Consider the following 27,359-nt stretch of genomic DNA (forward strand, 5'->3'; position numbering starts at 1 on the left):
TATTATATTCATTATTATCTACATCACTGCATGTCTTTCTCCAAGTTTTGAAGAGCTGAAGCCTTCTCCAAGCTCCTCATCCCTCCTGCTTAAATAAAGTAGATTTCGTTGTACTAGCCAATTTGCTAGCGTAGACAAAACAGTGGTTATTGGCAGGAAGCAAAGAGTGGGAATAAAGGCAACCTTTTCTTGCTGGCTTCTGGTGACTAGTGGTGTACAACAGGGGTCTATGTTGGGATCAGTTCTTTTTGTGTCGTATGTCAATGATTTGGATGATGGAATTGATGGCTTTGTTGAAGTTTGCAGATGATATGAAGATAGATGGAGGGGCATGTAATTTTGAGGAGTAGAGGGGCTACATAAGGACTTGGACAGATTAAGTATGCAGGACTTGGACAGATTATGAGAATGGGCAAAGAAATGGCAAATGGAATATAGTGTCGGGAAGCGTATGGTCATACACTTCGGTAGAAAAAATGAAAGGAGGTTCTGTTGGCGAGAATGAGATTCCCAGATGGTACGTTGCCTCCCAGGTACCAGAGTCCAATACATCTCAGAGTCCTCAACATTCTTAAGTGGGAGTGTGTACAGCCAGAAGTCAACATGGATTTGTGCGTGGAAGGTTATGTTTGACAAATCTTATTGAATTTTTTGAAGAGGTTATGAGGAAAGTTGCTGAGGGAAAAGCAGTGGATGTTGTCTATATGGACTTTAGTAAGGTCTTTGACAAAGTTCCGCACAGAAAGTTAGTTAGGAAGGTTCAATCGTTGGATATTAATATTGAAGTAGTAAAATAGATTCAACAGTGGCTGGATGGGAGATGCCAGAGAGTAGTGGTGGATAACTGTTTGTTAGGTTGGAGGCTGGTGAAAAGTGGTGTGCCTCAGGGATCTGTACTGGGTCCAGTGTTGATTGCCATATACATTAATGATCTGGATGATGGGGTGGTAAATTGGATTAGTAAGTATGCAGATGATACTAAGGTAAGTGGCATTGTGGACAATGAAGTTGGTTTTCAAAGCTTGCAGAGAGATTTAGGCCAGTTAGAAGAGTGGGCTGAACGATGGCAGATGGAGTTCAATGCTGGTAAGTGTGAGGTGCTACATTTTGATGGGAATAATCCAAATAGGATGTACATGGTAAATGGTAGGGCATTGAAGAATGCAGTAGAACAGAGTGATCCAGGAATAATGGTGCATAGTTCCCTGAAAGTGGAATCTCATGTGGATAGGGTGGTGAGGAAAGCTTTTGGTATGTTGGCCTTTATAAATCAGAGCATTGAGTATAGGAGTTGGGATGTAATGTTAAAATTGTACAAGGCATTGGTAAGACAGACAGACAGACATTATTGATCCCGAGGGAAACTGGGTTTTGTTACAGCCGCACCAACCAAGAATAGTGAAGAACTATAGCAATATGAAACCATAAAAAATAATTAAATAATAAGTTAATCATGCCAAGTGGAAATAAGTCCAGGACCAGCACAGGGTGTCTGACACTCCGAGGGAGGAGTTGTGAAGTTTGATGGCCACAGGTAGGAATGACTTTCTGTGATGCTCAGTGTTACATCTTGGTGGAATGAGTCTCTGGCTGAATGTACTCCTGTGCCTAATCAGTACATTATGGAGTGGATGGGAGTCATTGTCCAAGATGGCCGAATTTGGAGTATTGTGTACAGTTCTGGTCACTGAATTATAGGAAAGATGTCAACAAAATAGAGAGAGTACAGAGAAGATTTACTAGAATGTTACCTAGGTTTCTGCACCTAAGTTACAGGGAAAGATTGAACAAGTTAGGTCTTTATTCTTTGGAGTGTAGAATGGGAGACTTGATAGAGGTATTTAAAATTATGAGGCGGTTAGATAGAGTTGACGTGGATAGGCTTTTTCCATTGAGAGTAGGAGAGATTCAAACAAGATGACATGAGTTGAGAGGGGGCAAAAGTTTAGGGGTAACACGAGGGGGAAATGAGCTTCCAGTAGAAGTGGTAGAAGCAGGTTTGGTATTTTTATTTAAAGTAAAATTGGATAGGTATATGGACAAGAAAGGAATGAAAGGTTATGCGCTGAGTGCGGGTCAGTGGGACTAGGTGAGAGTAAGCTTTCAGCATGGACTAGAAGGGCCAAGATGGCCTGTTTCCGTGCTGTAATTGTTAAATGGTTTATATGGTTATAAGTGCGGAGTTTAAAAAGAGGCCCACTTTTAGGAGCGGGCGGCGTCATTGCGGGCAGCAGAGCAGAAGCAAGGAGTGCTGGAGGTCGACAGATGACTGGGGATCAGAGGATCAGCCGTTGTAGGTAGGCCGAGACCGTCAGACCTACCTGGACGGTACCTGAGGAGGAAGGCACAGGCGCGGGTGACGTCAGCGGCGAGTGCGGAGTTTAAAAAGAGGCCCACTTTTAGGAGTGGGCAGCGGAGTGCGTGGGAGCAGAGTGCTGGGCTTTGGCTCGGCGGGCTTCAGTGCAAGGGGACTTCAGTGAGAGGAAATCAGTGAGCCTGAGTACGTGCTTGCTGAGGTAAAAAAAAAAGTAAGGCCAGTAGGTACTTTTTTCATTTATTCTGACTAATTTGGGATCAGGTAATGGGGGAGACAGAGCAGTGGTGTGCTCCGTATGCAGTATGTGGGAGGTCAGCGTCAACACAGTTGTCCCTGATGACCACACCTGCAAAAGGTGCGTCCAGCTGCAGCTCCTATCAGCCCGAGTTAGGGAATTGGAGCAGGAGCTGGATGAGCTACGGATCATTCGGGAGGCAGAGACAGAGATAGATAAGAGTTATCGGGAGGTAGTCACACCGAAAAGACAGGAGGTAGGCAAATGGGTGACAGTCAAGAGAGGCAGGGGGAGCAGACAGAGAGAGAGAAGAGCACCCCTGTGGCCGTTCCCATCAACAATAAGTATACCGTTTTGGATACTGTTGGTGGGGATGACCTACCAGAAACAAGTTTCAGTGGTCCTGTCTCTGGCACTGAGGTTGGACCCTCAACAAGGAAGGGGAGGAGGGAAGAGAAGAGAGAGGTAGTGATAGGGGATTCTATAGTCGGGGGGCAGATAGGAGATTTTGTGGGGAAGATCGGGAGTCTCGGATGGTATGTTGCCTCCCTGGTGTCGGGGTCCGGGACATCTCAGATCAGGTGCAGGCTATTCTCGAGAAGGAGGGCAGGAACCTAGATGTTGTGGTCCATGTAGGGACCAACAACGTGGGTAGGATGAGTGAGGGGGTCCTGCGTAGTGAGTTCAGGGAGTTAGGTGCGAAGCTGAAGGGCAGGACCTCCAGAGTAACAATCTCAGGATTGCTACCTGTGCCATGTGCGAGTGAGGCAAGGAACAGAAGGATTATACAGATTAATACATGGCTGAGAGGATGGTGCAGGAGGGAGGGCTTCAGGTTTTTAGATAATTGGGCTTTGTTCCAGGGAAGGTGGGATCTGTTCCGATGGGACGGTTTACACCTGAACTGGAGCGGTACTAACATTCTTGCAGGAAAGTTTGCTAGTGCTGCTCGGGGTGGGGTGGGGGGGTTTAAACTAAATTTGCAGAGGGCAGGGATCCAGAACGTGAGAGAGGATAGCGAGATGAAGAATAAAGGACAGGTGGAGACTACACGGTTCCGGAATATTAAGTGTGTAGTAGAGAAAGGTGAGGCGGAACAAGTGATAAGGAGGACACACGTACAGAGGGATGGTCTGACGGAACATGGAGTTAAATGTGCAGAAAGAATAAATAAATTTAGGAAGGACAACAAAATTCAAGGGGCCTATAGCCCGATGGGAGTTCGGGGAGCTGGGTTAAGCACAATAGGCAGCGATTTAAACGGAGAGAGGAGAAATGGGCTCAAAATTCTATACCTGAATGCACGGTGTCAGAAATAAGGCGGATGAGCTTGAAGCTCAGGTGCGAATGGGTAACTATGATGTTGTTGGGATAACGGAGACGTGGCTGCAGGGATATCAGACCTGGGAAATGAATGTACAAGGGTATACGTGCTATCGTAGGGACAGAAATGTGGGCAGAGGGGGTGGGGTGGTCCTTTGGTGAGGAATGAGATTCAGTCCTTTGCAAGGGGGGACATAGGATCAGGAGAAGTAGAGTTTGTGTGGATAGAACAGGGGAACAGTAAGGGCAAAAAGACCCTAATGGGTGTTGTCTACAGGCCCCCAAACAGTAGCGTGGATATTGGGTGCAAGTTGAATAGGGAGTTAACATTGGTATGTGGCAAAGGTAATGTCGCAGTAGTTTTCGGGGATTTCAACATGCAGGTGAACTGGGAGAATCAGGTTGGTGCTGGACCCCAGGATAGGGAGTTTGTAGAGTGCCTACGGGATGCATTCTTGGAACAGCTTGTACGAGAGCCGACCAGGGTCAAGGCTATTCTGGATTTAGTCTTGTGTAATGAACAGGATTTGATAAGCAATCTTGAAGTAAAGGAGCCATTAGGAGGTAGTGACCATAATATGATGTTTTTATCTGCAATTTGAGAAGGATAAGGGCAGATCAGAGGTGTCAGTGTTGCAGTTGAACAGGGGAGACTATGGAGCCATGAGGGAGGTGCTGGCCAAAGTTAACTGGACGGATATCCTAGCAGAAAAGACAGTGGAACAGCAATAGCGGGTATTCTTGGGAATAATGCACAAGGTGCAAAATCAGTTCATCCCCTGGAGAAGGAAGGATTCAAAGGGGGGAAAGGGGCCACAGTGGTTGACAAAGGAAGTCAGAGATTGCATAGCATTAAAAAAAAGGAAGTATGACAGAGCTAAGGTGCGTGGGAGGACAGATGATTGGGGCATTTTTAAGGAACAGCAGAACTTAACTAAAAAGGCAATATGGGGAGAAAAAATGAGGTACAAACGCAAGCTAGCCAGGAATATAAAGGAGGATAGCAAAAGCTTTTTTAGGTATGTGAAGAGAAAGAAGATAGTTAAGAACAATGTTGGGCCCTTGAAGAATGAATTGGGTGAAATTGTTATGGGAAACAGAGAAATGGCAGAAGAATTTACTAAGTACTTTAGATCTGTCTTCACTAGGGAAGACACAAGCAATCTCCCAGATGTATGGATGGGCCAAGGACATAGGGTAGCAGAGGAAATGAAACAGATTGACATTAGGAAGGAAACGATGATGAGTAGACTGATGGGACTGAAGGCTGACAAATCCCCAGGTCCAGGTGGTCTGCATCCTAGGGTACTAAAGGAGGTGGCTCTGGAAATTGTGGATGCATTGGTAATCATTTTCCAATGTTCCTTACATTCAGGATCAGTTCCTGAGGATTGGAGAATGGCTAATGTTATCCCACTTTTTAAGAAAGGAGGGAGGGAGAAAACAGAGAACTATCATCCTATCAGCCTAACATCAGTATTGGGGAAGATGCTAGAGTCCATTATTAAAGATGAAATAGTGGCATGCCTAGATAGCAGTGATAGGATTGGGCTGAGCCAGCATGGATTTACCAAGGGCAAATCATGCTTGACTAATCTATTGGAGTTTTTCGAGGATGTAACCAGGATGTTAGACAAGGGAGATCCAGTGGATGTAGTGTACCTCGATTTTCAGAAGGCATTTGATAAGGTCCCACATAGGAGATTGGTGGATAAAATCAGAGCTCATGGCATTGGGGGGAAGATATTGACGTGGATAGAAAACTGGTTGGCAGATAGAAAGCAAAGGGTAGCGGTGAATGGGTGTTTCTCGGAATGGCAGGTGGTGACTAATGGGGTGCCACAGGGCTCGGTATTGGGACCACAGCTGTTTACGATTTACATCAATGATTTAGATGAAGGCATTGAGAATAACATCAGCAAGTTTGCTGATGCTACTAAGCTGGGTGGCAGTGTGACATGTGATGAGGATGTTAGGAGAATTCAAGGTGACTTGGATAGGCTGAGTGAGTGGGCAGATACTTGGCAGATGATGTTTAATGTGAATAAGTGTGAGGTTATCCACTTTGGGAGTAAGAACAGGACAGCAGATTATTATCTGAACGGTGTAGAGTTAGGTAAGGGAGAAATACAAAGAGATCTAGGAGTCCTTGTTCATCGGTCACTGAAGGTGAATGAGCAAGTGCAGCAGGCAGTGAAGAAGGCTAATGGAATGTTGGCCTTTATTACAAAGGGAATTGAGTACAAGAGCAAGGAAATCCTCTTGCATTTGTACAGGGCCCTGGTGAGACCACACCTGGAGTATTGTGTACAGTTTTGGTCTCCAGGGTTAAGGAAGGACATCCTGGCTGTAGAAGAAGTGCAGCTTAGATTCACAAGGTTAACTCCTGGGATGTCCGGACTGTCTTACGCAGAGAGGGTAGAGAGACTGGGCTTGTACACGCTGGAATTGAGGAGATTGAGAGGAGATCAGATTGCAACATAAAGGTTATTAAGGGATTGGACGAGATAGAGGCAGGAAATATGTTCCAGATGCTGGGAGAGTCCAGTACCAGAGGGCATGGTTTAAGAATAAGGGGTAGGTCATTTAGGACAGGTGTGGAATGCACTGCCTCAGAAGGCAGTGGAGGCCAATTCTCTGGATGCTTTCAGGAAGGAGCTAGATAGGTATCTTATGGATAGGAGAATCAAGGGATATGGGGACAAGGCAGGAACCGGGTATTGATAGTAGATGATCAGCCATGATCTCAGAGTGGCGGTGCAGGCTCAAAGGGCCACATGGTCTACTGCACCTATTATCTATTGTCTAAGTTGTGTCCCATGTAGATACCAATGATACGAGCAGGACAAGTGACCTTCTGGATAGGGAGTTCAGGGAATTAGGTTCCAAGTTAAAGGGCAGGACCTCCAGGGATGTGATCTTAGGATTGCTACCATGTCACATGTTATTTAGGCCAGAACTAGGAAGATTATACAGGTTAATATGTGGCTAAGGAGTTGGCATAGGATGGGGGGGGTTCATAAGACTTTTAGATCGTTGGGCTCCATACCAGGGAAGGAAGTACCTGTACTGAAGGGATGGCTTACACCTGAGCTGCAGTGGGGCTAATATCCTAGTGGGAAGGTTTGTTAATGCTGCACAGTGAGGTTTAAACTAGAGTTGTACGGGGAATGGAACCAGAGTGCCAGAACAGGTAGTGGAGAGGAGATGTTGATAAGACCTCAGACAAAGTTAGGAATAAGAAGTTGAGCATTGTGCAGTTAGTGTCCTGAGCTGCATATATTTCAGTGTAAGAAGTATCATAGGAAAGGCTGTTAATAGTGCTGCAAATGAGGTAGGTAGTTTTCAGAGGCAATGTGCAATGAGGAGTGGCTGTTGATGAGGCAGAATTGCAGTCAACTGGATGAATTGCAATGCAAAAGGAGGATGAACTCAAAAGGATGAATACAGGACTGAAGGTGTTGTTGAACGCGTGCAGTATATGGAATAAGGTAGATGATAGTTGCAAATTGGCAGGTATGATATAGGCATCACTGAATCGTGACTGAAAGAAGATTATAGTTGGGAGCTTAACATCCAAGGATACATATTGTTTTGAAAGGACAGGTAGAACCATAGAACATTACAGCACAGAAACAGGCCTTTTGGCCCTTCTTGGCTGTGCCAAACCATTTTTCTGCCCAGTCCCACTGACCTGGTTTGTGAGTTTTGTTTCTTTTTTGTGTGTGTTTGTGGGGGGGGGGGGGGGTTGATGTACGGCCTTTCTGTATTTCATGGCCATCTGGATAAGGCTAATATCAGAGTTGTATTACACATGCATACTTTGACAATAAACCTTTAAATCTTTCCCCTCTCACCGTGAAGATTCAATGAGAACTGGAAGGGCGACATATTCATCTTATCGATTTGATTTTACACACCTTTAAAGATAGGATATTGGGACTGAGAGGAAAATTGGATCAGCCATGATGAAATGTTGGAACAGACTCAATGGGCCAAATGGCCTAATTCTGCTGCTATATATCTTGGGGTTGTTGGTTCATATGTGAGCCACATTTGAGTACTGCTCCTCAATTTTCCAAGATCTACTTCAGCCCTGAGGAGATGTCCTTAACAGGGAATATGGTACTTTTCCTGCCTTGTGCTTGTGCCTTCATTGCCATGACTATACAGTCCCTTAATACTACATTCCACTAAACTCCTAGGACTTCTGGTAAGCTGACAGTACACTTGGATGCAGAGTCTTCCACGGGCCCGAACAAAAATGGTGGTCTTTTTAAATGTATTTTTTACAATTGCAAGACCTTGCTGGGCATTAAGAACTTAAAATACTGCAGTTGCTTGCGGGTGGGGAAACTGGAGGAGCTGGACCTGGTGTGGATTGTGCTGCTGCCTGCAACATAGGTAAGACAGTGCATGTCTAACAGTAAATGATTGTCTTTGTTGCTTGTGATCGCAAAAACCTGTTGGACATTGGTAATATCTGATTCACTGTTTTATTGGCGTGTGGCAGAGGAACTTGTGACCTTAGTCATAGCGAGTTCTAGGTCTCAAACCACAGTGTCACCTATTTCCACCTGCCCAGAGAGACACAGGAGTTGGTGCACTCCACCAGAGTGCTGGAGGCAGTGTGGCATTGCATCCATGGTGAAGTCAGTGTTCACTTGACAGAAGACAAGATGTATTGTGTTCGACTGCAGACTGCTGCAAAATTCATGGACTCAGGGACTTGAACTATGTTTTTTTTATGTGACTATATTTTACTGCTTGTTCTGTGTATGACTGTTGGTACTGCGTTTTGTGTCTTGGCTCCAGAGTAACGCTGTTGTTTGTGAATTCATGGGTATTCATGTATGGTTGAGTGACAGTTAAACACCAAATTCAAGGTTATATCTGTACAGGCAGCTCTATAAGCAGCTGAGCGTGGGTTCACAAGGTGCAGAGTTGGTAATAATGCCTGCCAGATCAGGACATTTTTGTGCGTACCTATATGAGATTGTCTGAGCCAAGATTGTGAAGCACTTTTATCAGCAGCTACTGTAAAATACGCGGCCTGTAATCCACTATTACCAATCACTCGTCTTCATTTATGACTCTTGTGGATCAATTTAGATGACTGTCCCATTATTTAATTCCCAAATGAGTGTGTCTTTGAATTACATGGAAAGGTGAACTTTTTACTTTTTAGTCTTTAGGTTGATTTTGAACGGTAATCTCACCCAAAGCTCGTATTGATGTATTCAGTGAAACTCGTAGAGGATATCATGAGGGTAGAAAAGTTTCATTTACGTATAAAGTTGAAGAAAAAGCAGTTCTTTAATATACGAGCCACCAACGAACTCCACTGGGTACATATACATAAAAGCCTGAGACTAACTTCTGGATAGGGTCTGTAGGCTTTCTTTAAAATTATGGATTGTGAAGAAGTAGAAATGGCAAGAACATATCTCAATTCTCTTCAAAATTGCAAAATGAATCATGCTTCTAAAGTGAATATTCATCAGTGATGAGAAGTTTTATTGCCAGTTGTTGTAGATGAAGCTGTCAGTTTTTGCAGGATATTGCATTTTGTTTTACAGATCCATTGGGCTTCCATACTGTAAAGTATGGAGCACTCTATTAGCCTTGGGTAGATATTATACCTCACTAAACTGTATGAGACAACCCTTATGTTTCCTTTCTTCCTAAAGCCTGTGCCAACAATACTGATGACAGTGCAAAGCAACGTTGCGTCATTGGATATTGGATAACACCATTTTTACAAGCAGTCTACCTCTTTGTACAGTATATCCTCATGGTGAATCTCCTCATTGCATTTTTCAAGTGAGTACCACTATACAGTACCATAAAAGGGATACTTTGCACACAGTAAGCTGGAAGAGCTCAGCAGGTCAGGTGGCATCTATGGAGAGAAATAAACAGTTGATATTTCAGGCTGAGACCTTTCCATCTTTCAACCTGAAACGTATACAAAATTGAGGGGTATAGATGGGATTAATGCAAACAGGATTTTTCCACTGAGGTTGGGTGAGACTAGAACTAGGGGTCATGGGTTAAGTGTGAAAGGTTTAAGGGGAACATGGGAAAGGAAACGTTACTCAGAGGATGGTGAGAATGTGAAATGAGCTGTCAGCACGTGGTGAATGCAGATTCAGTTTCAGCATTTAAGAGAAATTTGGTTATGAGGGGTATGGAGGCCAGTGATCTGCATGCAGGTTAGTGGGACTAGGCAGATTAATGGTTAATACAAACTAGATGGGCTGAAGGGCCTGCTTCTGTGGTGTAGTGTTCTGACTATAGATACTGGCTGACCTGCTTATCTGCATTTCTTTGTGTTGCTGTGGATTTCGAGCATCTTCAGATCTCTTGTTTATACTTTGAACACACTTAATTTCTTGTATAAATTTAAATTCTTCATTTGTGACTGTAGCCTTACAAATTCTCGTCAGTACACACTTGTTCCCTTAGAAGCACAGAAACAATGTACAACACACTCATTGCCGTTCTGGATGTTCACTTCACCCTGCTGTGATGGCCTTTCATAGCTACCATGGTCACACACTCTGTAATCCTGTTCTCTGCGAGAAGCTTGGAACCCTTTTTTTAGCAGTGTTTTTTGTTAACTCTAGTCACTTTTGTATGTTTGGAATTTTTTTTTAATGAATGCGACTTGTACATGTGTGGTGCAAAATACCTTCAACTGTTTTCATTTAGCAGCTTTTCAATGCATGTAACACTTTGAAAAGGGAAAAATTGGCACTAAGCCAAAAAAAAAAATTTGAACTATGTGGTCTCAGTAATTTCAGGAGCAATGGTTAGGAAGCTGTAGGCAGGGGATGCACATGTCAGATATTTGATTGGAAGGATGATCTGAAAAAGAGCATTTAATCAGTCAGTAAGATTTGAGTTCCCAATAATGAATGCCGTTAATTTTTTTTTTAATGACATATATCTACTTAACTAGTTTGTCCGAGCCTGGAGAAACCCAAATAAAATCAAAGTTTGTAAGTAACTTTCTTTTATTCTTTTTAGCAATGTGTATTTCCAAGTGAAGGCCATTTCAAACATTGTGTGGAAATACCAGCGGTACCACTTTATCATGGCGTATCATGAAAAGCCAGTGCTGCCACCACCTCTCATTCTGCTCAGCCACTTTGCTTTGTTAATCTCTCACCTTTGTCGACAAGGAAGGAAACGTGACCGAGGTCAAGGCGGACCAAGTAAGGCGCATCTTCAGGATGTTGGTTGCTGAAAAGCATTATCCTATGGTCTACAGTTGTTTGACTACTTCATGTCTGATACCGTTGTAATGACTTCTGTTGAGTAAAACTGATATTAATAAATATCGTACAAATCCACCTCTGACTTTCTATAACATATAAATGTTAACATTTATTCAAATGGTTTGCCCCCCCTTTTGTTTCAGCTGCAGGTTGATTGTAGTACTTTTGTTCAGTATGTTCTCAGTGCATGATTGTTTTCCTTTTCATTAATATTTTCATACATCTTTTCACATTAGCAGCTCTGCAAAATAAAAATGGAATTTAATTCCGATAACAGTGACGCGTTGCATTTTGGGAAGACAAATGAGAGTAGGACTCTCACAATGAGTATTAGGGCCATCAGGAATGTCCTAAAATAGAGGGACCAACTAATAAGAGGACGTGGTCCCTGAAAGTGGTGTCGCAGGTGAACGTGACTTTTTGCATGCAGGCTTTCGTCAGGACATTCAGTATAGAAGTTGGGAAGTTGTGTTGCCATTGTGCAAATTGTTGGTGAGCTATTTAGTTTTGGTTACCTCCTATACGAAAGATACCACTAAGCTGGAAAGGGTGCAAAGGTGATTTACAAGGGTGTTGCTGGGACTCTTCATTGGAATGTAGGAGAATGAGGGATGATATATAATGAGTGCTATATAAAATTGAGGGTCATAATCATGAGGGTGAATGTGTGCAGTCATTTTCCCAGTGTTGGGGAATCAAGAACAAGAGGACATGGGTTTAAGGTAAGAGAGGAGAGATTTACTAGGAATCTGAGGGGCAACTTATTCACCCAGTTAGTGATCTGTATGTGGAATGAGCTGTCAGAGGAAATAACGAACAGAATGCTAGAGGAATAAAGACAGCGTTTGTGAAGGGGAATAAACAGAGACTCCTCAGGACAGGAAAGAAAGGGGAAAGAAAGTAGTTTAGCAACAACATGGCTAGGACAGATCTAGATCAGGAGTTTGCAGCCTTTTTCATGCCATGGGCTCCTGCCATTAAATGAGGGCTCTGTGCACCCCAGATTGGAAACCCCTGATCTGGAGGTATATGGGCCAAGCACAGGCAAATGCTTCTAGCTTAGGTGAGAATCTGGGTTGGCATGGACCTGTTGGGCCAAAGGGCCTATTTCCATGCTCTATCAATCTAAACTGTTTGTTTCTCCTTTGCTTTTGTTGGAATGACAGGAGACATGCACATTAGTCTGTATCCTGATGGATCATAAGTTCAATGAATACAAGCCCTTAGATTTGCATGCTTTCACTTACCAAATATGTTTGTGTCTACACTCCTCACCACCTCAGTCAAGCAGCCAACATATTCAAAGACCCCATCCACTCTAGAGATTATTTCTCCTCCCTTCTCCCATCAAGTAGAAGATACAAAAACATGAAAACACATGTCACCAGACCCAAGGACAGCTTCTACCCCACTGTATCAGACTCTTGAAATGACCGTTTGTACAATGTGGTGGACTCTTGACTTCACTGTTCTGATTTTGCACTTTGTTTACCTGCACTGTACTTTCTCTGTAGCTGTTGCAGGTTTTTCTGCATTGTTACTGTTAATACCTTGTTCTAGCTCAATGCATGGTGTAATGATGTGACCTGTATGATCACGGTGCAAGACAAGCTTTACATTGTACAAGTGACAGTAGTAAAGCAGGCTCCAAGTTTCCTGTGCCCCTCTATCTTTCAGAACTGTTTGTCAGTGAGGATGATCAGAAGAAGTTGCATGACTTTGAAGAACAATGTGTGGATAAGTACTTCCATGAGAAAGAGGATAGATTTCATTCAGGGAGTGAGGAACGAATTCGAGTGACTTCTGAAAGGTAGGATTTAAGTTTTTAGAACCATGTTTGACAGTTTTAAAAGTGAATTTTGATTCAATTTGGTAATATGCAGTAGCCAGCATATCAAATATTCCAGTAAACATGGTTAATAATATCTTGGCAAATTTAGCTGCCTTTTTGCTTCCAAGGATGATAGATTAATAATCCATTTTGAGGAGTTCAGTGGCTAGGTGTAAAATTCTCTATAAAAATTGCACAGATTTTTTTAGCAGCCCTGGTAATAGGGAGATTCGGACCATCTCAAAATCTCGTTTTGGATCCAGGCCAGAATCATGCATGTCATGAGCCTACATTCCCATCAAGGCATGTCCTATGCAGCCCAGTTATGTCATGGACTCTGCATGCTAGAACTCAGCAGTGTGGCCTGATAGAGCTTTGTACTGCAGAGTGTTTGGTGGCTTTGCCAGCTGTAGAATTTCTCATTAATTTCAGTAACTTTTAAATAGCCCTGATACTTGCAGACTTCGGAAAAGCTGTTGAACTTCAAGTAGAAAATTTTAAGTACTTAACAATATTTAAACACAAACGAAAAAAGACTTAAATTGGGACAAAGGGAAGATATTTTTTCTAGCAATTGCTATTGAAATTGGTCCTTGGATCATGAGACAGGTATGCTCTGGGTTCAAGAGGTGCTTCCTCTTTTATATGTGCCTTCCAAGACTAGTCCGCATATGGGGTTGAGCAGTTTGTTAGAAAGGTGTGGAGTTTGCCTGCACTGATTTGGGACTTGTTTCAATGATGAAAATTGACCATTTTGATAATAGCCCTAACCCTAACCACTAACACAAGTCTGCTCAAGCTGGTTGCCCATCTCATGATCAAAGTATGCAATACAATAAAGGAATGTGGTTGAAATGTAGTTACATACAAACTACTTTAAAAGTGATCTCCAGTTAGGGTTTAATTTGCTGAAATGAATTCTATTTTCCTGTTGTATACAATGAAACAGTTTCTCAAATCGCAATATACCACCAGAGAAATTCAAAAATTGATGCCCTGACTTCAGTAATTAATTTCTTATTTACTATTTAACGATTCTAGATTAGGTTTTAATGTCCATTATGATTCTCATCTGTTGTACCTTTTTTGTGTACTCTGATGCACAGCAAACTAACTGGTAAGATTTCCTGAGGACTGCAGTTTGTATTTCTAGTGTCCTGTAGCACTGAGAACAGGAGGCTGGGTTCGATTGACCCAACTAGTTGAATCTAATCATATTTTGGAGTACAGCTTAACTCTGCAAGGAGATTTTGGTTTCCGTTAAACTTTGGAAACCCATCATCTTTCCAACTCACTGTTGATTTAAGTCTTCACTGCCACTGCATGTTTAACCAGACCGTAAATCTGTTCTGCTCAGAGTATCGGAACTACTGACCCTGCATCATCTTCAATACAGGTTCCAAACTTCCCTGCAGTGTTGTCCAAAGCCAGTCCTCCTTCATTGTTCCAGTGCTATCCTTTCTCCCTCAAGAGACTGACCTCAGCTCACTACCTTATCCTGCTCACCTCTGGCTCTTGTTCTGCTGATTTACCTTAAAGTGGGGGTATCCATGTTTGAATTCTCTGGTTATGGCTTTAGCTCCATGACTTTACTGTGATGAAACTACATGCAAGCACCCTCCCCAACCTTCCATTGAATCCTTAATGTTGTATAAGCTTTGCTGTATGCCGCATTTTTGTTGGTGCATTTACTCATCTAGGCCTAGAGCTCATTCTGTGCTGAAACCACCACCAGTCTCTGCTCCACCACCACCATTTATCTGCTTTTACATCAAGTCCTCTTTGACTAAGTTTTGCTTCCACCTTTTTTGAAACAAAATTGGTGTCTGTTAATCTTCTAAACATTGAGATATTTTTGAGGAAATGGTGCAGTTTATATATCTGAGACATAATCTTCACAATTGTCTAGATGAGTGTGAAATAATGAAGCTGATTCTCTGCTTCTCTTTCTCTTTAGAGTTGAAAATATGTCCATCCAATTAAAAGAAGTGGGTGACCGAGTAAATTATATAAAGCGTTCATTGCAAACCTTGGACAGTCAGATTGGCCATCTGCAGGACCTGTCAGCTCTGACGGTGGATACATTGAAAGCACTGACTGCTCAAAAAGCTTCTGAGGCCACAGAGGTGCACAATGAAATTACTCGTGAGCTCAGCATTTCAAAAAACCTGGGAGAGAATGTTTCTGATGTCCCATTAAAAACCTCATTGAAAAAACACAGCATTGGAAGATACTTTGGCTCTTCTTTTCCTCAACGAGGCATGAACACTGGCAATTCTATCTGTGTCGACGGTTTCATTCAGGAATATATCAACCCTTCCCAAAAGGAGGTGTTGAGCAGAAAGTTTGGTCAGGAATTGCTTTCAGGTTCCCAGCAGAATGAACAGAACATTCACGAGGCTGGATCCTCCGGCTGTGCCTTACTACCCAAAGCAGCTCCTTCCTCTGAACTGCGGCATCGGAGCCACATTGGCCTTGGGAAAACTCAGTCTTTGACCAGTGACCTGAAGCCAGGACAGTCATTCCATAGCATACCAAATCTCTCCTCCCCATCCGCCAAGTTTTTTGTTAGTACTCCATCTCAGCCAAGTGGCTCAAGCCAACTGGAGCTTGTGCCTAATTCAGTCGATTCAGTTAAAACTGATGTAGATGCTGACGGGAGTTCTGTTGAATTTGGGGCTTTTGTTGGTAAGTATAGAGAAGTTGTTTGTGCTTTGCCTGAAGAGATGTGCTGCTGTCCTTGTCATCCTGCTTGCAGCTTCTGTTGCCACACTCCCACCACAGCTTGCTTTGAAATGGAAGGATATTTCAATCACGCCTTCATTGATACTGAGAGTAGCACTGATACTGGTAGCAGTCATGACCGAAGCACCAAATACAATCCAAGGGCCATGCACGACTTTGACAACCAGTTTCAAACAAAAGGACCTCTGCCAGCAGGTGAATTAACTACAGCTGCCATATCCAGTAACGAAACCTGTGAAAGAATCAGAAAGGGGCAAAGAGATTTGGACGATTGCTTCATGCAGGCTATCGAATTGCGAAATCAACATATCAGTATTGGGAACAATACAGGACTTCTGAGTGACCTGTGGAATAAAACTCAATGTAGAGGTTTGAGCTCCTGTACCACTGTAACTTTGTGGGACTTCTGGTTGCAGGTGACTTCACTGTTGGTGCATTGCTTGGGACTCTCCTTGGTTTTATTGCCCCTCTTTTTCCTGTGTTTTAAATTAAAGCACTACTGCTCCACTCTGTTTCACCAGTTCAGTAACACTACTATATCCTCTTGAATGTCTCAGATTTGTACCTCCAATCCATGCTTGGCTTGTCTGCAGTTCTGATCATTTCCTTGCTTAACTATTGGAATCAGAGATGTTGCAGCATAGAGACGTGCCCTTTGTCGCACTGTGCCTCATGTCCAAGAGATCGTTTTAAAGCGATAATGGGCTGGGAGTTTCAATGCTGTACTGCAAGCCTCCTGCGTTAAATTCTAAAACTATTGTAACTCAATCAAATCCAGAGCACGCAGGGTATTTTCTCCATGTCTATAATAGGAAGGCACAGGATATTGTGCAGTGTCATCTGATTTATGGTGACGTGAAAACTAGCAAGTTTTATTGGCTTTATGTTTGACATTTGAAAGGTTTCCATAACATGGAATTGATAATACTGATCATTGCTGGGTCTTCAGTGAGAAATCAATTACTTTAATTAGAGAAGTAATTATGGATAAAAACATGCAAATTTAGAATATTAAATCAGAAATGTGTAAAATACATTTCATATCAAAATTTGTTTCACTGTTTTAAATATGCATCTCTGTTTACACTCTAGTCGATGATACCTGGACTGATATCATTGGTGTGTGAGGTCAGATGTGAAACGTTTCAAAGTTGCATGCATTATACTAACATTTTCTTTTATATTGTCAGTTTATTAGCAGCCATTAAATAAATCTTGTTAACTTGCAAATGTGTTTTAATTAAGGTCACAAAGACTTACTGGAGATGCCAAAGTTGGGAACAGGAGCAGCAATAAAGTTGAAGGAGCAGAAGTCAATGGTGGGACCCGTTCATGATTTGGTATGTGGTTTATATTTTTTTCTTTCTTCTTCCCACCCACTCTTTCCATCTTGGGGTCCAATGGATGCTAATACCTCCATTCTTTATAGGGAACCCACCACGGTGACTATCATCTGAGAGCAGTGAATTCTTGTACTGGATTTGCGGAGCTTCATGGCAGTCTGTTAACTTCTAATGCATCTGCTCAAGCATTCTCTTGTAAGTTTCAAGCTCACGGGGAACACTGAACATTGCTATTTAGTTTAAGCAAGCCCTATATTCTCAGTTCCAAAAGCATTTAGAAGCACTGCCTCAACTCTGACTTGATCCCAATTTTCAAATATTTACTAAGTTAGGGTATTTTTTTCCCGTTTCACCTTTTTTCTAAATAAAAGAAAAACAATTAAGATGCAAATGAAACATTGCATGAGTTAGATACTGGAAATGAAAAGAAAATGCTGACAGTAGACACTGGATCAGAGAATTGTGACCTCTGTGTTTGAACAGTGTAAGAGGCCAAACAAAGCCCAACTTGGACTCTGCTTCCATTCCAGCGTTGTTCTCTCTCGCTCTCCTCTTCCCACCTGTCTTCCATTTACAAGGGATGTTTGATAGCTTTAGGTTTGTACTTGCTGGAATTTAGAAGGATGTGGATCTCATCGAAACCTTTCGTATATGAAAGCCCTAAACAGAGTAGGACAAGCGGGCACAGCCTCAGGGTAGAGGGGCATCCATTTAAAACAGATGTGGAGAAACTTCTGTAGCCAGAGGGTGGTGAATTTGTGGAATTTATTATCACGGGCAACTGTGGTGGCCAGATCGTTGGGTGTATTTAAGGCAGAGCTTGATGGGTACTTGATTGGACACAACATCAAAGGTTACGGGGAGAAAGCCGGGGAGTGGGGCTGAGGAGGGGATAAAAGGATCAGCCATGATTGAATGGGGGAACAGATTCAATGGGTCAAGTAGCCTAATTCTGATCCTGTGTCTTATGGTCTTGCATTTCCAACAGAGTAGCTGCAGATGACAATTCTTCCAGCCCATTCCACATAGTTGTCTCTGAAAATGTCTTCGTTCTTCCTGAACTGTAATCAACAGAGGACTGGACTGCCTTTCAGCCATTTGTCCTCCCCCCAGTTTAGACTATTTGTACTACTTTTATCGCTATAGTCACGATTCCCAAGTGCACAGCTTCATTCTTCAGCATTGGCTCTAACACTGCTTCCTTTCTAGTTGGGCACTATTTGTAAAGTCAGTGATTTGATTTTATTGGTATCACTTTTTGGATGTATCAGTTTATCTGTCCATTAGTCTTCCACTTCTTACCAATTTCTTGATTAAGTATAAAGAAATTCTTAAAACACCATTTTGATGCCTTTCAAAATATTTGTATCATTGCTCTACAGTTTTTTTTTTGTTTCTGTTCACTTCAGTACAAGCTAAAGGTGGTAAAGACCGGATCAGGGCCTCTGCTGAAGATGTAACATTCTTCCGAGAGGATTCGAAAGCTTCTGTCATGGTCAGTCTGATTATCGTGACTGTTGAAAGATAATGTTGGTAGTGTTACATCAGCTGTGGTGCTTAACTGTTGGAAAGCAATCAATTTTAAAGTGTCTCTGAGACTGATTTTAAAAGTACAAGTGTCCCCCGTTTTTCAAACGTTCACTTTACGACAACTCGCTGTTACGAAAGACCTACATTAGTACCTGTTTTCACTAACCAAAGAGGATTTTCACTTTTACGAAAAAAGACGCACGCTTTATACGTGTGTTTACCCTGAGAAAGACTACAATGACCGTGAAGCCTTGTGCGGGCAGTTGTTTGCGTAGGCATGTATGTGCCAATTTTTTTTCTCTCCAAATCGATTTTTGGCTGGCTGTCTTCCCAATATTGATAAGTGAAACTACACCATAACTACAATTTTTCTACTTTATATAGGGTGTATATTTATCATATTATTCCTGCTTTTACTCTATGTTAGTGTTATTTTAGGTTTTATGTGTTACTTGGTATGATTTGGTAAGTTATTTTTTTGGGTCTGGGAAGGCTCAAAAATTTTTCCCATATAAATTAATGGTAATTGCTTCTTCGCTTTACGATATTTCGGTTTACAAACGGTTTCATAGGAATGCTCTACCTTCAGATTGTGGGGGAAACCTGTAATCCTTTGAACCCAATCAGTTTGTCTTTAGACAATAGACAATAGGTGCAGAAGTAGACCATTCGGTCCCTCGAGTCTGCACTGCCATTCTGAGATCATGGCTGATCATTCACTTTCAATACCCAGTCCCTGCCTTGTCCCCATATCCCTTGATTCCCCTATCCATCAGATTTCTATCTAGCTCCTTCTTGAAAGCATCCAGAGAATTGGCCTCCACCGTCTTCCGAGGCAGTGCATTCCACACCTCCACAACTCTCTGGGAGAAGAAGCTCTTCCTCAACTCTGTTTTAAATAACTGACCTCTTATTCTCAATCCATGCCCTCTGGTACTGGACTCTCCCAACATCTGGAACATATTTCCTGCCTCAATCCTATCAAATCCTTTAATTATCTTAAATGTTTCAATCAGATCCCCTCTCAATCTCCTCAATTCCAGCGTGTACAAGTCCAATCTCTCTGCGTAAGACAGCCCTGCCATCCCAGGAATCAACCTAGTGAATCTACGCTGCACTTCCTCAATTGCCAGAATGTCTTTCCTTAAACCTGGAGACCAAAACTGTACACAATATTCCAGGTGTGGTCTCACCAGGGCCCTGTACAAATGCAAAAGGACATCCTTGCTCTTGTACTCAATTCCCCTTGTAACAAAGGCCAACATTCCATTTGCCCTCTTCACTGCCTGTTGCACTTGCTCATTCACCTTCATTGACTGGTGAACTAGGACCCCTAGGTCTCTTTGCATTTCTCCCTTACCTAACTCTACACCGTTCAGACAATACTCTGCCCTCTTGTTCCTGCTTCCAAAGTGGATAACTTCACATTTATTCATATTGAATGACATCTGCCAAGTATCTGCCCACTGACCCAGCCTATCCAAGTCTCCCCGTATTCTCCTAACGTCCTCTTCGCATGTCACACTGCCACCCAGTTTAGTATCGTCAGCAAACTTGCTGATATAGTTTTCAATGCCCTCATCTAAATCGTTGACATAAATCGTAAAGAGCTGTGGTCCCAATACAGAGCCCTGTGGTACCCCACTAGTCACCTCCAGCCAGTCCGAGAAACACCCATTCACTGCTGCCCTTTGCTTTCTATCTGCCAACCAGTTTTCTATCCATGTTGAAACCCTGCCCCCAATGCCATGAGCTCTGATTTTACTCACCAATCTCCTATGTGGCACCTTATCGAATGCCTTCTGAAAATCTAGGTACACAACATCCACTGGCTTACCCTCGTCTAACATCCTTGTTACACCCTCAAAAAACTCCAACAGATTAGTCAAGCATGATTTGCCCTTGGTAAATCCATGCTGGCTCGGCCTAATCCTATTTCTGCCATCAAGATGTGCCACTATTTCGTCCTTAGTAATGGACTCAAGCATCTTCCCCATGACTGACGTTAGGCTAACAGGATGATAGTTCTCCGTTTTCTCCTTCCCTCCCTTCTTGAAAAGTGGGATAACATTAGCCACTCTCCAATCTTCAGGAACTGATCCTGAATCTAAGGAACATTGGAAAATGATTACCAATGCATCCGCAATTTCCTGAGCCACCTCTCTTAGAACCCTCGGATGCAGACCATCTGGACCCGGGGATTTACTAGCCTTCAGTCCTACCAGTCTACTCATCACAGTTTCTTTCCTAATGTCAATCTGTCTCAATTCCTCTGATATCTTATGACCCTGGCCCATCCATACATCTGGGAGATTGCTTGTGTCCTCCCTGGTGAAGACAGATCTAAAGTACGCATTAAATTCTGTTGCCATTTCCCTGTTTCCCATAATAATTTCTCCCAATTCATTCTTCAAGGGGCCAACATTGTTCTTAACTATCTTCTTTCTCTTCACATAGCTAAAAAAGCTTTTGTTATCCTCTTTTATATTCCTGGCTAGACTGAGCTCATACCTGATTTTTTCTCTCCGTATTGCTTTTTTAGTTAAGATCTGCTGTTCCTTAAAGCTTTCCCAATCATCTGTATTCCCACTCATCTTAGCCCTGTCATACTTCTTTTTCTTTAATGCTATACAATCTCTGACTTCCTTTGTCAACCACTGTGGCCCCTTCCCCCTCTTTGAATCCTTCCTTCTCATTGGAATGAACTGCTTTTGCATCTTTTGTATAATCCCCAAGAATATCTGCCACTGCTGATCCACTGTCTTTCCTGCCAGGGCATCCGCCCATTTAACTTTGGCCAGTTCTTCCCTCATGGCTCCGTAGTCTCCTTTATTTAATTGCAACACTGACACCTCTGATCTGCCCTTATCCCTCTCAAATTGTAGATAAAAACTTATGTTATGATCACTACTTCCTAATGGCTCCTTTACTTCAAGATCACTTATCAATTCCTGTTCATTACACATCACCAAGTCCAAAATAGCCTCGTTCCTGGTTGGCTCAAGCACAAGCTGTTCTAAAAATACATCCCTTAGACACTCCACAAACTCCCTATCCTGGGGTCCAGCACCTACTACCTGATTCTCCCAGTTCACCTGCATGTTGAAATCTCCCATAATGACTGCATTACCTTTAGCACATGCCAATGTTAACTCCCTAATCAACTTGTACCCAATATCCACGCTACTGTTTGGGCCCTGTACACAACACCCATTAGGGTCTTTTTACCCTTACTGTTCCTCAGCTCAATCCACACAGACTCTACTTCCCCTGCTCCCAAGTCACCTCTTGCTAAGGACTGAATCTCATTCCTCACCAACAGGGCCACCCCACCCCCTCTTCCCATATTTCTGTCTCTACGATAGCACGTATACCCTGGTACACTCAATTCCCAGGCCTGATCCCCTTGCAGCCATGTCTCCGTTATCCCAACAATATCGTAGTTCCCCATTTTCATCTGAGCTTCAAGCTCATCTGTCTTATTTCTGACACTACGCGCATTCAAGTATAGAATTCTTAGCCCATTCCTCCTCTCTTTGCTTAAAACACTGTCTACTGTACCTAACCCAGCTCCTTGAACTTCCATCGGGCTAATTGCACCCTGAATTTTGATGACCTTCTCAAGATCAACCAAACCTTCTACACATTTAACCCCATGCTCCTTCTGACCAACCCTCTGGATCTGGATCCCTGCCCCCTGCACATCTAGTTTAAACCCCCCCCGAGCAGCACTGGCAAACACTCCTGCAAGAATGTTAGTACCCCTCCGGTTCAGATGTAGACCGTACCTTCGAAACAGATCCCAATGTCCCTGGAACAAAGACCAATTATCCAAAAACCTGAACCCTTCCTTCCTGCACCATGCTCTCAGCCTCGTATTAATGTGCATAATCATTCTATTCTTCGCCTCACGCGCACGTGGCACAGGTAGCAATCTCGAGATTGTCACCCTGGAGGTCCTGCCTTTCAGCTTCACTCCTAACTCCCTGAATTCTCTAAGCAGGACCCCCTCACTCACCTTACCTACATCATTGGTCCCTACATGGACCACTACATCTGGGTTCATGCCCTCATTCTCAAGAATACCCTGCACCCGATCTGAGATGTCCCAGACCCTTGCACCAGGGAGGCAACATACCATCTGAGACTCCCGATCTGCCCCACAAAATCTCCTATCTGCCCCCCTAACTATAGAATCCCCTAAAACTATCGCTCTCTTCTCTTCCCTCCTCCCCTTTCTAGTTGAGGGTTCAACCTCTGTGCCAGAGGCAAGACCACTACAACTCATTCCTGGTAGGTCATCCCCATCAACAGTATCCAGTACGGTATACTTATTGTTAATGGGAATGGCCGTAGGGGTGCTCTGCTTTCTCTGCCTGCTCCCCCTGCCTCTCTGGACCATCACCCATCTGCCTACTTCTTGGTTTTTTGGTGTGACTACCTCGTGATAACTCCTATCTATCTCTGCCCCTGCCTCCCGAATGATCCGTAGTTCATCCAGCTCCAGCTCCAGCTTTACCATTTCTATGATCTGTGCAGATTATTCTAACTGCTCTCTAGTCACCACATAAACTGTAGGTGCTGGAAACCTGTATAAATAAGTGCTGGAAACACTTGGTCAGGTAGCATCTACAGAAAGAGATGTATTATAATCTTCAAGCCTTCAAACTCTAAACATTTCAGTGAAATGAACTAGTGCATAATATCACACCTATTATTGAAATTTACCCTCAAGAAGGGTGAAATTTGGCTAATATCGGTGGATATAAATTAAGAATTGGCTCTGCGTTAAGGGATGATATACTGATACATCTTGCCTAATCTGAAAATTGCATCTGTGGTCTCTTTTTGCACAACAACTTAATTTAACGAAAAGCTGTCAGATAGTTAATGTGTTATTAATTTAATCTCAAATTATGAAGTCTGGAATCATTTTTCAGATCCAAATCGAAATGCTATCATTTATTCTATACCTTGTTTGATTTGTTTCTGCAGTAACATTGAAGAAAATGTTGACTTTTTTAAAAATGTATTTTTGCCTCATTTCTACTGCTGTTTTCTAAAACGAGAGATCCTAAAACTGGGCTTTTTGAGACATGCTGGAAATTCCTCCTTCTAACATGAAAATATAAATTTGCATTAGGATGTCTTCAATGTTAATTCATCTTTCATTTACAAATTAGCACACTGCTTAAGAAAATGTGGATGAATTGTCAGATCGGTTCAGGTCTCCATCTGAAATGACATTATGTTGTACAGATTGTAAATGGAGGATGAACTAAATACTGTTTTTACAATGATATTTCCAATTCCAATCAACGTCCTTGAATGGACTGGGGTTAAAAACAAGATGTACTCAACAGCACTGCAAAGTGAGAATAAGAATCTTTTCATATCAGCCTTTCAGAACTGGAAAATAAGATGACCAGATTCTGAGCATTAAATCACGAGCCATGCTGTTTTTTTTAATATAGAAGACATGGCAATGTTGTAGCCAGATTTCATTCCAGAAAAGACCATCTGTATTAAGTGATTGCAGTTTTAAATCATCCAGTCTACGTGCCGGAGCTTAAGTTGACCAACGTGCCCAACACTGGATGTACAACTAACATAAAAACAGCATCATTAAAGCACAACATGTATTATATACACCAGTGTATTCATCTTCCCTAACAACTTTCCTTTTTCTTTTAGGGTCGTCTGGAAGACAAACCTGTTGCAACCAGCTGTCAAATGTAAGTGGATAGAATTTTGTCGAATCGTTGATATTACAGCATTGTGGTTGTTGCTGCTCAAGCGTCCCTATGTGAGGAGGTGGCTGCAGGAGTTCCTCAGGGCAGTGTCCTTAATGTAACCATTTCCAGTTGCTTTACCAACTATCTTCCTTTCATCTGCCATTACCATCACTGAGTTATCCACCAATACAATATGGAAGTCACCAGTAACAAAATGTATACTGTGATTACAAGAACAGGCCCAAGGCTGGATATTCTATGGTGACACAGGCAGAAGTCAGAGGTTGGAATGTGATGGATGCCCCTCTACTTGCAACCCCCAAGAAGCTCAGTACAATCCAGGACAAAGCGGCATGTTTGGCTGGCATCCCATCATCCATCTAAGCAGTCACTCCAGTCACTGAAGTGTGCACCAGTGATCAACGAGGAAGACTATCAAAGCTTGCAGAGGGGTCTGGATCAGCTGGAAAAATTGGCTTAAAAATGGCAGATGGAATTTAATATAGATATTGGGAGGTGTTGCACTGGAGGGCCAAACAGGATAGATCTTGCCCAGGGCAATGAGGAGTGTGGTAAAACAGAGGGATCTGGGAATGCAGGTCCATAATCCACAGGTAGATAGGGTTGTAAAGAAAGCTTTTGGCACATTGACCTTCATAAGTCAAAGTAGAGTATAGTAAGTCAGAGTGTAATAATTCAGATGTTATTAAACTTAAAAGCTTTAAGTTCCTCAGGGTGAATATCACAAATGACCTGACTTGGTCTAACCAAGCAGAGTCCACTGCCAAGAAGGCCCACCAGCGCCTTTACTTCCTGTGAAAGCTGAAGAAATTTGGCCTGTCCCCTAAAATCCTCACTAATTTTTATAGGTGCACCGTAGAAAGCATTCTTCCAGGGTGGATCACAACCTGGTATGGAAGTTGTCCTGTCCAAGACCGGAAGAAGCTGCAGAAGATCATGAACCTAGCCCAGCACATCACACAAACCAATCTTCCATCCTTGGACTCACTTTACACCGCATGCTGTGCTGCCAGAATAATCAAGGACACAACCCACCCAGCCAACATACTTTTTGTCCCACTTCCCTCCGGAAGAAGGTTCAGGAGCTTGAAGATTCGTACGGCCAGATTTGGGAACAGCTTCTTTCCAACTGTGATAAGACTGCTGAACGGATCCTGACCCAGATCTGGGCCGTACCTTCCAAATATCCAGACCTGACTTGCACTACCTTACTTTCCCTTTTCTATTTTCTAATTATGACTTATAATTTAAATTTTTATTATATTTACTTTGATTTGTACTTCAGGGAGCACGAAGCGCAGAATCAAATATTGCTGTGCTGATTGTACACTCTAGTATCAATTGTTTGGTGACAGTAAGAGTAAAGTTACGTTGAAATTGTCTAAGACATTTGTGAGACCTAATCTGGAGTATTGTGTGCAGTTCTGATCACCTACCTACAGGAAAGATAGCAATAAGATTGAAAATGTGCAGAGAAAATTTACAAGGATGTTACCACTACCTGAGGACCTGAGTTACAGGGAAAGGTTGAATAGGTTCAATGCTTCAATTTAACAATGGTTAGGTCTAATCCCTAGAGCATAGGAGAATAAAGGGAGATTTGATAGAGGTGTACGTATGTATGAAGGGTATAGATAGGGTAAGTGCAAGCAGGCTTTTTCCAATGAAGGCTAGGTGAGACTACATCTTGGAGATCATGGCTTAAGGGTGAAAAATGAACTATTTACGGGAACTTGGGGGGGTTAACTTGTTCACTCAGAGTGGTGAGTATGTGGAGTGAGATTTCAATGGAAGTAGGTTTGATTTCAACACTTAAGAGAAGTTTGGATAGCTACACAGGTGGGAGGGCTACAGTCTGGTTGTGGGTTGGTGGGACTAGGCTGATTAGTAGTTAAGTGTGGACTAGATGGGTTGAACAGCCTGTTTCTGTGCTGTAGTGTTCTATGACTTATAAAATGTAAGGCAATTCTCCCAGCAGGACAGTCTAGGATAGCCAGGGTAGACACACCACAACCTGTACTTTTTTTAAAACCCGGGCACTATTATGACTTTATCATCTCTGGGTCTAAATCTCAGACCATTCTCAGCAGTTACACTGGGCACACCTTCTAGGCCTGCAGTTGTTCGTTAGCTGAGTGCCATCTTCTCAGCGGTGTGAGATCTAGAGATGTTGTCCAGAAGGCACAAATTTTTAAATTCATGTGTTTTATTAGATATTCATTGTAGTACAGGTCAGACAAAGTCGCCCCATACCAGCAAACAAGACAGATGTAACAAAGAACTAACTGTGACAAAGGAGTGTGTGTACATACCTCTTCATTCTGCAAAACTGGTGGGACTGGTCCCAGATACAAAACCTCACAGACAAAGGAATTACAGAAATACTGAACCAAAATTACTACAAGTTACTGACAGTCTACAGACAAAAAGATGGTTCTACAAACATACTATATATGCAAGTGCAAAATAAGCTAAAGTCACAAGGAGAAACACAATAAAACAGCTTGGACCGTAATCTACTAAGGGCAATAAATCGTGACTCTCGGAACCTGAAAGCTAGTATATAAAAAAGAATAGACACAAGAGCTTCTGGGACTGATCTGCTGCCTAACCTGCTGGGTTCCTCGGGCATTGCAGTTATTATTTAGCGATACAGCATGGTAACAGGCCCTTCCAACACAATGAACCAGTGCTACCTACTTACACCCATGTGACCAGTTAACCTACTAACCTGTATGTCTTTGGAGTGTGGGGGGAAACAGCAGAATTAAACACAGGTGGCTGGTAATACAAGAGTATTATGCTAACTGCTACACTACCATACTACCCCAAGTTATTTGGGTTGTGTGTGTTTGTGTATCTATAGTGCTTATATAAAGTATTCAAACCACCACCCCTCCAAAGTTTTCATGTTTTATTGTTTTGCCAACATTCATTCACAGTGGATTTGGCTTTTTTGACACTGATCAGCAGAAAAAGACACTTGTGTCAAAGTG

The 27,359-nt window shown here is 42.6% G+C and overlaps 1 protein-coding gene across 5 annotated transcripts in view; it reads left to right on the top strand.

Annotated features, from left to right (window-relative positions):
• The window catches only part of trpm7 (transient receptor potential cation channel, subfamily M, member 7), a 171,989-nt gene that overhangs the window by 125,798 nt on the left and 18,832 nt on the right, over positions 1-27,359 (top strand). For 4 of the 5 annotated variants that reach the window (XM_059953134.1, XM_059953135.1, XM_059953136.1 and 1 more), the window contains 8 exons: positions 9,566-9,698; positions 10,908-11,095; positions 12,836-12,968; positions 14,947-16,103; positions 16,980-17,074; positions 17,164-17,272; positions 18,487-18,572; positions 24,302-24,342. In XM_059953134.1, coding sequence (XP_059809117.1) covers positions 9,566-9,698; positions 10,908-11,095; positions 12,836-12,968; positions 14,947-16,103; positions 16,980-17,074; positions 17,164-17,272; positions 18,487-18,572; positions 24,302-24,342 — 1,942 coding nt within the window. The remainder of the gene's footprint in view (positions 1-9,565; positions 9,699-10,907; positions 11,096-12,835; positions 12,969-14,946; positions 16,104-16,979; positions 17,075-17,163; positions 17,273-18,486; positions 18,573-24,301; positions 24,343-27,359) is intronic. The other variant, XM_059953137.1, reaches the window with a different exon arrangement.

The sequence above is a fragment of the Hypanus sabinus genome, chromosome 28 (assembly GCF_030144855.1).
Source record: "Hypanus sabinus isolate sHypSab1 chromosome 28, sHypSab1.hap1, whole genome shotgun sequence".
NCBI classification, from domain to species: Eukaryota; Metazoa; Chordata; class Chondrichthyes; order Myliobatiformes; family Dasyatidae; genus Hypanus; species Hypanus sabinus.